At 36.5% G+C, this 11,058-nt stretch overlaps 1 protein-coding gene across 12 annotated transcripts in view; it reads left to right on the forward strand.

Annotated features, from left to right (window-relative positions):
- The window catches only part of LOC110843569 (protein sickie), a 163,378-nt gene that overhangs the window by 142,101 nt on the left and 10,219 nt on the right, over window positions 1-11,058 (forward strand). For 9 of the 12 annotated variants that reach the window (XM_035848225.1, XM_035848218.1, XM_035848219.1 and 6 more), the window contains one exon: window positions 3,442-3,537. In XM_035848225.1, coding sequence (XP_035704118.1) covers window positions 3,442-3,537 — 96 coding nt within the window. The remainder of the gene's footprint in view (window positions 1-3,441; window positions 3,538-11,058) is intronic. The other 3 variants (XM_035848229.1, XM_022089536.2, XM_035848220.1) reach the window with 1 other exon arrangement.

Genomic DNA, 11,058 nt, shown 5'->3' on the forward strand with positions numbered 1-11,058 from the left:
TGTGGACAATGAGGCAAATGTGCTCCACTTGTAAATAGCAATTATCTACGTACGAATGGCCGAGAATTGATTACACAAAGTAATTGGCTTCACTCTCGCCTTCTCGACTGACCTTGTCAACGTCGCCGATAAAGTTTCCTTATTCCTTCAGTCATCATCATTACGTGTAATTAACAAGTATCGAAAGAAATTCCGTCTTGTTGTAGTTGCAATTTCCTTGCTGGAATTTTAGCGAATAAAGAAAACGAATGACGAGCAAGAAAAAGTCCCTTTGATGAACATTGTGTACATGAATCTGCGTACGATTTACAATGATTCGTGAGAACCAAGTCTAAGTAAAATGCAGTAATTGGTGATTATGATTGCTTAGGTAATGACATAATTTTCCTTCATTATTGCCTTCATTTCATTAGTTCATTACCAAATACGGCCGATTTTGCACTAACGTGTTGGAACATTTTATTTTCTGGATGGAAGCTGAGTTTAAGCAATAATGATTGCCTAATCAATTTTACTGCTAGTTTTTCACTTGATTCAATGTATTCGAAAAGCAATATATAAAAAGACGACTTTTTGCCAGAGCCACAATTTAGCTTAACAGAGTCAATGTTACTCTGTCCGTGATATATAATCGTTGCGAGTAATAAAGCCATTACGTGCTGGTTGGCTGTACATATATCCTCCTGCGTTGCACAGGTAAAGTATTTTATGTCCCAGGATGAGATGCAATTCTAGATAACTTTCCGTTAAAAAAAACCATGCTTCTTGCTGGACATTAATTCAATTTCACTCGAATTTGACGTATTCCTCACAGGTTTCCAAACCCCATTCTCAAATGCAATATTTAAATGAGGACATTGTTAATGTGCACATTTGAATGCAAATTTTGTTTATAATTTCTCTTGGCTTGTGGTGTTAGCCAGAGCATGGCCCATTTTAACCGCACCTGCTACAACCATGGCTGATGTGTTAAAAGTAATTCATTTATTTTAACGACACTCTCGAATACGTTACAAAGTCCAGGATCTGCATCAACAAAGACAAAAACTTGGCTTCCTAATGGCTCCCTATTCATTAGTGGGGGAGGTGAATGACTTTGTTGTGCAAGCAAGTTAAATATTATTACGTCAATCCGTCCTATTTTTTATTTTAGGGTTAAGTCGAGTTAGATTTAATAATAATACATTTCTTATTCCGTCTTGGAAAACGGATTGTCTAGTTTTCTTACATAATGAAAAGTCGTGTCTTCCTCTTTGAAGCAACATGACGGATCAAGGGCGGATCTTAAAACCCAGGCCGGACTTTGATATCCATGCAGGCTGATTAAACTATCAAGGTTAAGGTTGGTTGGAGGGAAAAAATCTAGTGGAAAAAGTTACATTATTACGAAACGCGTTGTTGGGGTTCTCTCTCTCGAGGGAAATGTGGATTGACTTTGAATAAAATGTATTCATCAGCCAGCACATGTATTATTAGAATACAACACTTTACCCTTATCATCTCAGGCATGGCGTAACATGGTGACCTATTCCCTCCAGCGAGTGAAATATAGTTATTAGATTAGTTAAACTGTCAAAAGCTTTGAAACGTTACGGCCAAGAAACTTGTCTTGTTATCGTGTTCGTAAAATCTCGTAAATTTTGACATATATCTCATTTTAAAGATAGCGTTGAGTTAGTTTCCAATCCTGGAAAAGTGGATTACATAACACAGTTTGAAACGCCGCATTTTTCATTGTGCATGCCCTTCCTTCCTTTCCTGCCCATATTTGGAAATAAGTATGACACGAGTCCTGAATTAGACGTCTTATTTGTTGGCATTATCATCCTTGTCGTCTCTTAAACTAACAGCGTCGCATAACATAAACGAAACGATACGGAAATAATAATACAAGAAAATTCGCCCCACCACCAGTAATACATACTTAAAGAGGACACTGGAGTAAATAATAGCGTATTATCCACTTGAATTATGCCATAAATAAATGATTGAAGGTAATAATAATGACACATGGATGGGCCTCAAGTACCCATTGTATTGCATGTTTAACTCATTCTTAAAAAAAGAAGAGTCGATGCAACGTGTCGCCTCGTCCTATGTACATTTAAGATACATCTTCATCATCTTCTCTCTTTCTCCTGATTAATTTATTAGTCTGTCTCCTCACTCACCCTGCGAGTGAAGGACGTAATGTTGTTGGAGATGATGAATAAGTGAGACGCCGTGGTGGAATAAACGAACGAGGACACTTTGCACGATATGTCCCCCACCCGATGTCTTGACACCAGGACACCATGCACCGGCATGACACGAACCTGTAGGTGGACAATGGCCAAAAATGGTCGGACAAAGTTTGAAATGTTGTTACCTCTCTCATTTCGTGTTTTCTTTCCGCTCCTGGAAAGTAAAACACACAAGTTATTCATCGTCATTCGCTTAACCTTTTTAAATCATTCGAGAGTCCGAGTTTCATAGCTTCGTGTCCTTCACTTTTTGTTGCACCTTTTTAAAATTTTTGTTTGCACCTAATTCTCTCTTAGAGGAGGAGGAGGAGTGGTAGTAAAGCTCATTAAAATGCATCACCAAACCCTGTTTATTTCAAGATAAGAAATATTAACGGCACACTTGGACTGGAAGAACGGTGATGCTTGGGATAAAGAAATTATGATATGTGAAGTAGGAATCATATTACAAGTGTTTGTACATGCAGCGTGGTAATAAATAAGTTGTGTTTTGTCCAAAATTCCAAACTTTGAGAGACTTGTAAGCCTCAGGTTACTCTAAAATAATTAAATACTCGCCAACTCGACCACTTGTCCTTCCTACATATCTGTTTGGATGGAATTTTGCGGGTCTGTTCTGACAAATGGTTTGTAATAATTTGAATCATGGAGTAGCCATCCATCCCGAGAAGGAAATGAACGAACTGAGGAGGCTTGTGCAATAAAAATGCGAATGTCTAATTTCTCCACACAAGGGTTGAAATATGGTTTGAAAAATAGATGAGTTTGTTCTTGTCTTCGCGAGTCTGTTTTTTTTCCACTTTTTACCAATTTTCTCGGCATCAAATAAGCTACATGACGTGACACATGACAGACCGGTGGCAGGTTTAAGTGCTTTCGTGCAAGGGCACTTGCTTTGTTAGTTTTCATGAAACCTTTTCTGTAAGAAAGAATAAAAAAAGAAGAAGGGAACAATTGCTGAACCTCAAATTTCCGCACATTTTATTAAAGAATGGCAATGTCTACACGTATGGTCGAAGGCGATTTGTCATATTTCATCACCAACAAATAAATACATAAATAATAAATCAATTTATTTAGCTAGTGAATTTTATCCGAGATCCAATCTCTCTCTCTTTCTTGCCATGCGTTCAAATAGTCTTACTCAGCCAAATATTTTTTTACACAAATAAATACAATGTTCTTGTTTCAATTTCAGGCTCACGTCGTTGCAGCATTTGAGCAGTCCTTGTCCAACATGACGCAGCGGATTCAGTCGCTGACTTGCTCCGCTGAGCAGAAGGTAAGACGAAAAGTAAAATACATTGATTGAATCTTTTTTAAGCCGTAAAAAACAAAAGTGCCTGCAACACAACGAAATTGACATACCCGACTAAAATATATTCTTGTATCAGTGCATCCATCCCCCAGATTTTTGTACAGTTACATAACACAGTTACAGTTACATTCGTGCCAAAGTCTATCGCTTTTTATATCGGGTGGAAAATATTGAATGAATATTATTTACAAAAACCTTAAACCAACCGCAGTTAATCTGCAGAATGTTTTGGAACTGTATATCCTTTTACAAAACTTTTTGCCCTTTCGACGTATCTATATTTATTTATCCTTCAATGAAATCCGCCTTTCAAAAGTTAATTTTTCAGTCCTTTGAAATCAACAGTTATTCAACCACTTGTACTTATTGCTTGACAAAATGTCTCTATTTTGTTTCAATAAAGCTCTTTCCACATAATGAAACCTGTTGTAACGGAGAGATTCCAGATATGGAGAGACGAACTGTGAACCTGCATGAAAAAAAAATCAAAAAGAATTTGATCCGTCATCCGTCCATGAGCACTCGAAAAGTTTTAATTTTTTCATGATTGCATTAAAGTCGTCGACATACGAGCATAGGAAGAGGCTCCACACGTTCAATTTAACCATTTGGTTCATCTGCGGAAGACGCTGTGACGACTGTGAAATTTTTACATCCAGTTTTTTACATGCATGCTAATGTAATCTATCTCGATCTCGCTGGTGGAATTGAATGTCTCGATCGTCTCAACATATGTTAATACGTAAATATCTTGTACATGTATGTAGCTTTGTTTCAATTTCTTTGCTCCATTATGGAGCAGTTGATTTCTTCCGTATGATAATTTTCTGTCCAATTGATAATTGAATTGAAGTGTGGACGGGTGGTGGGGCGAGATTAGGGTTGAGTTTTACTGTCACTGCCATTGTAGAAAATTCCGGTAACATTCATATGCAAATAGATGAGAGGTACATACATGTAAACCTAAAGTGCTTCGTTTGACAATGATATACATTTAAACTTCATTATAGACAAATTTACTGTGACGAGGGTGATTGAAAAATTTACATTTTTTCCTCCTGCTACAGCTTATGCTACTGGCCGAAAATGCAATTTTTTAAACCATCGTTAAAATTTTGGGGGTAAAGCGTTAAGTTTTTTAAGCAGGAGTGTTCTGAAAGATGCGTTTGGTCATAAATGTCACAAGGATTCTTTCGTGTATTTTGTGCACGCGGGGATGGAAATGAGCAGGAATTACATACGTCTAACATGGTTAATAAAAGAGGATTGAAATCGAATCGCTGTGGGGACTTGTTGTCTAGTTAAAAACTTAAGAAGCTGACGGAAGGATTATTAGAAGGGAATCAGCAGGCGTCCACCAACCACCACTGGACATTGCAGTATTACTTTTTTTTACGTCTGCTGTGCTGTTATCTTATTATTTGTCGTGATAACAGAAAACGAATTGCTTGGCTTAATCGTCAAAGGATGACAAGGAGACAGGATAAAATCCTAAATTATAGTTTACTTTGCAATGCATACATACTTTGTCTCCAAATTATGCAGCATATTTTAGCACTCTCCCTGTTTGGACATCATTAGACAACTGCTGTATGTATGTATGATCTCGTGATTATACACTAATTGTAAGCGCAAATCGTGTACTTAATTAACAGACCACGATTTTGTCCATTTATGCATTTGTCCCCAGGCTTGTCAACGCTGCAGCACATTTGCAAATAATTCTCACAATTCCACTGCATGGAGATTCTGATGTACAGACATGGTTGTCGGGATTTATCACAAAATAAAATTACGCTAGCTGCATGCATGGTTAAGATGCATTTGATATTTCTTCTTCACAAAAGGAACTGAAGTGCACACATTTCTTAAAATACGTCTTAAAATAAAAGTTGCACATCCAAAATTTAATTACACACTCGGAGTTGATGGGATATGATTCGAAATTTTCATAATTATTACTTGAGCAAATAAAAACTCGGTAAAGTTCTCGATTGAAGCTGTCAACGGGGCTGAAATATTGTGGAAATCGTGTGGAAAATTATTACCCAGAAAACTTTTTACGTCTTCCTTCACTACCATCCACGATAATTCATTGTTCATTAGATATTCATTTCCCCTGCCTGCGCATTCTCGGTTGGATGCGTTTCCTCAAATCTTTTTGGCACGTATTTTATTGAAATACGAGTACTGTCGGAATCCTAAAACTTTTTTTTTGCACCACATGAAAATGTTCTAGAATTTTCATCTCAAATTTGCACGCCCACTTGAAATGATGATTGATAGGAAAATTTTGACCTGGCTTTTCCACTGACATTTCCGATATTTGATCTTTTGCCTTACATCTTTTTGTTGGCTTGGTTAGATTTCACCCATGTTTTCGAAAAGAACATTTGTCATTTCATTCCTGAGAATTTATCATTGCGCGATGCCAAATGAAAATATGAAGGTTTCGAGCAATTTCACTTCAAATCCAGTTTGTTTTCTTTACTGCAAATTTTTTAGATCAATATATATGGAACAAACAACAAGGAACTAAGATCTTGATGTTGTCACGTAGCCACCCAGAAAAGTGAACATAAATCTTGTCCCCCGTTCGATTTAAGGATTTTCCGGAAGGGGCCAATGCAATGTAACAATACTACCAAAAGCAGCAGCAACAGCGACGATAAACCATCCCAAGTAATGGGACACGAATAGATTTTCATCTCAAATAAATGGAATTCTGATGATTTTTTTCTCTCTCCGTGTCACAATTCATAATTTGCAATCTGGTCACATTTCCTCGTGACATTGAAGAATCAGCAGGATAATGGGAAGCAAATCGCCATTGTATCCCACACCAATTTTTACCTATCGTATCGTATTTATTTTATTGTATTTTTATGTCCACTTATAGGTATCCCATTTTGCCATACTTTACATATTTTGACACACGCTCAACATTTATTCTCCCATTGAGAAGAAGTCAATCTGTTTGCATTGTTAATTTCATTGTCTCTCATTGTCATTGATTGTTGAGCTTTCTTAAATAATCGTGACTCGTTTGTGACACTGTGTCGTCAACCTATGTATCTGTACAAATATGTAGATTTGTTGGCTATGGATTTGTATTCAATCAGGAGTTGATTGTAGAATAGAAGCATTTCTTACTGAACAAACATATCTTTCGTATTGATTTGACTTTGGATCTCGGTAATCTTTTTGGGTATATGTCGATCAAAGTGTGGCTTGGAACTTGCCTTCTTTTCTTCTTCTATTTGGAAATCAATAGACTTACGAAGCGTCGAGCCAGAGAATGCATTCACGAAGGACGGATATTTCTTGAATGTTGTTATCATAAGAAAAAAATGTGTGACAGTATATTTTTCACTTGAAAGAAGAATAGATATTGTGACTGGTCTGAGGTGTGGTTGTCAGATCAACACAAACAAACTCAAAGGAGACACATCATGCTTATCCTCTTCTCATTCGTGCTTATCCAACCCACCAACTACCGAACCAATGAACCAGGGAAACGTTGTGGTGGATCTGACTGACTGGCAGCAAATTGGATGCACTTGATAAATTCCAGTTTTTAAGCAACTTCTTACATGATGTTCGCTCTATTACTTATTTCGATTTTTTGATGTGGGCACGTCTGATAAGTCATTAATCATAAATCTTGACGTATGAAGGTCACAGATTTTGCAACCTTTGAGCTCTGAAGTTTAAAGTTTTTATAAAAGTATGAATTAGGAATTGACACAAATTACAAATAATTATTGTTGGTGTACATTAAAGAGTGACGAAAACACGGAATTATGCAGTTAGCACTGCCAGATAATAATGTATCCTTCACCGCTATGAAGCAGTTGATCATTACAGCAACCAACCACTATCCCATCTCGTCGACGATGCGATGCTCTTTTGAAAGCAGTAAAGTTTCAGAGAACTCTTTGTTCTTGCTTTTTTTAAACTTGGGATTAGTTTTTCGTGGAGTGAATCTGATCCACCATAGAAAAGGATACAATGGATCCTCGTCGCTCTGCATTATGTTCGGCCTGGAAATGAAAAAAAAGTACAAAATAGGCAGCAGAGCCACTCCAGTTGAGTTCATGCAATGCAGTCAGTCAGGTCTCAGGTCCTTGTGAAAGAGTGAGATCCAGGATGACGGAGAACTAAGAAGAAGACTTGTTTTTAGTGGCATAAGAGTTAAGTGGCATGACGTGAAGTAGGCACTTGTTCAGAATTTTTATTTTGTACAACACTGCGCCGCGGCATCGGAATGATGATGATGTGTCCTCCTTTGTTCCACAAGGTGGGTAAAGAGTGGATGGCCGTCGTGCTGGATTTGTAGTTTCTAAAAGAGTTAATTTAGATCCAATAAGACAAGTTTGCTATGTACTTTTACAAGTGAATCGCATCCCTCTTAACGTACAACAACCATAGTCTGACAACCCCTTGTAGCTATGTTTTCAACCACTTGACAATGCTCCTTATAGCCCTTTTTGCCAACAGTTTTCCGCAATTTAAACAAACTTAGGTCACTGAGCTAATAAATATCTGGGAGAACAACAATCTCAACTCTTGCCAATGTAAAACAATAAGCTTTTCAACAAATTTACCATTTTATGCTTTCTTTTCTTCGGCTAAAAGTAATTTAGTGCAGTTCACGTTTGTTTCTCTTTGTTAATGTACATACATATGGAAGTATATAGATTCGTTCACCAAGCATACATAAATTGAGAATATGAGGAACTCGACTAGAAGTAAGGAGAAGCCAAACTCTGTAATATCTTGATGGATTCAGCCAACTGAACCCTAAGATTTTAACACGGTCTGCTTTTTAAATTTCAAAAGTGGTTTATTTTACGGTGGTTGCAGTAAATCAAACTTTTATCGCTGTGGAGTTGAGCCTATTATCAGTACACACGGAAGAGCTTACTGGGATGAGTTGTGTGTTCTACTTTAAATTTCAATTAGTACGTCGGCTGGATCGTGTGCGAATGCGATTATTTAGATTAAACCTAAGCAAATCCTTTCAACAGGAAGGATTAGACTTGCGAAGCTATATTAATTCGGATTATTTTAATGTGAAAATCCTGTAAAAAGAATTGACGACTGTTGGCGTGTAAGTGCGAATAAAAAATGTTCTGATTTGACAATTTACCTCGACAACCAGCGCCCTGAACTGTGGTCAAGCACATGCATGCACAATAAGATGTTCGGATTATATTCGTTATCTGTCAAGCATTCTTTACCAAAAGGCCCTTCACCACCGCATTAAAAACCATGTAGAATAATTGATTTTCTTCCACTAATGAAGTTGCAACCCTGAAGTGGATTAGATTGGAGGTAGAGAATTCCGAATGCAAGGCGGTGATGGTGCATATGAACCAATAAATTAAGATGAATAATGTCCACCTCGAAGACAAGTTGCGTTCTGCCATTGTTTCTCGACGGAGATTGTTTTGTTAAATTCTTCCCTCTCGTACAATGAGGATTGTTCTTTCGACAGGCAGACAAAGTTGCTTGCTGAGTGAGTTTGATAATTCAAAGCATATGTACGACGGAATCTATGTACATATGTCCATCCATGATGACGACCGTTTACTGGCGTATATGTAACCATTACAAATTGTTGGTTTTGGACTGACATTGATTGAACAAGTCGTACGTTTGTAAATACATAAATCGTTTCCCTATCAATTACTTATTGCACACTTATCTTCTGACCTGTTATTATTTCACGCTTATTCGTTTTAATTGTTATTTACTTGATCTCACGACTTATTCATGCGAGTGATTGATGCGAATCTAATAAAATCATTACATATGTACGTGTGTGAAATGCATAGCAATGGAGGATGCAGAGTAAATAATAATTCGAGAAAAATTTGATTTGATTTGACCATTTATCAGTAAGAGGTATGAATTATGCATGCATTTTTGTGATGTGATTTGTGTAAGAAGAAGTAGTTGTACGCTTACAAGAAATAAATAGTGAATGTGTATTCTCGTCTCATCAACACAAGTCACACATGTCATAAAGGTCCTTGTATAGTGAGTAAATTAGGAAATTGAGGATAATGACTACAATAAATAATTTGGTTTATTTATTGCTGCATGATGAGGCTGAAAATGCGAATATCTGCAGTAACGGCCAGCATGCATATTTACATATGTGGTACCAGGACAGTGGAACTAATTGGCTAATTTTTTAAAATTCAATTCTGCAATGTTGACTTTCATGTGAAGACGACGATTCGTAATACGCAGCATGGTCACTAGCTTTATTAAAAAATCTCAACACTTTCGCCTTGCAAAACTGTCCTTTTGTGCTCAATCAACTTTTCGAAAAGACAAATCCTCTCCTCCAGGCTCAAAACTCTTTGAGCACGTCTCATCCTTTAAAAAGGATTTTTTTTGGTTTATTCATGACATGTGTCAAATTTTCAGGTTTTATAGTTTAGATATTAGACAGGCTATTTGCAAAACGTGGAAACGAGAGATACAACCATCCGCGAGTTGATGGTGACGAACGACATTTTTCAACAAGCTGTAACACTGATCCTCCAAAAATATTTGTTCTTCTGAATACCAAGAATGTAATATCTCGTTATATAATTTTTGCCATTTTTGTTGATGCCAGCAGTTGAATGATGATTTTCATTATTTGTAGAGTGAGCCGATAGTCTTGGTGGATAATATATCATCTGCATACTTGAAATAAATGGTTGTTACTTTGGTTTGGCCATATTTTATTGACCAAACGAGTAGACAAGAAAATGTCTGGTCTGCCAATGCAACATATTTATAGGTACATGGTTTAATTGCTTATTCCAAAAACCAAGTTGTTCTTGCAAGTCATTGCGGTCCTATAAACTCGTACACCTTGATTCCATTAAGAGTAGATCAGTCAGAGACTGGAATTTTATTGCAGAAATTAGATTAGGCATGAAATCATTTGCATGAATGGGATTATTAGCCGGTCGTCAAAATAACAATCAATGATGTATACATTCTTTTCGATATTATTTACAAAGTGAACGTTGAAGGTGAGATTGAATTGAACAACCTCACAAGACGAATAAATGTCGTGAATGAATACATCTGGATGGAATTTTACCTTGTTCAATATCTAGGTTGGGCAGTACCCGACTAAAAATTTTTGGTTGTAATAATATTATTCTATAATGTTAAACAAACGTTCAGTTTGGCCACTTTTGAGAAGTTGAAATAATATTATATTCCAACAAGAAATTAACATCAAATGAATATTACCCCAATATTATAAGAATATTGAATTAATCATATTTTCGGTGATGTCATCAATATTGCATACATGTTCTTCGAATACTGTTGACTAACGTCTGCGCAATACTTCAATGAATATTCTAAGCAGCCAATTCTCAATACCATTACAATACATATTTTTATTTTCATTTCAATAATTATATACATACTTACATTACATACATACTTATTCTTTACAGACTAATTAATATGTACCAT

This window comes from Folsomia candida, unplaced genomic scaffold (assembly GCF_002217175.1).
Source record: "Folsomia candida strain VU population unplaced genomic scaffold, ASM221717v1 Fcan01_Sc002, whole genome shotgun sequence".
Lineage (NCBI taxonomy): Eukaryota > Metazoa > Arthropoda > Collembola > Entomobryomorpha > Isotomidae > Folsomia > Folsomia candida.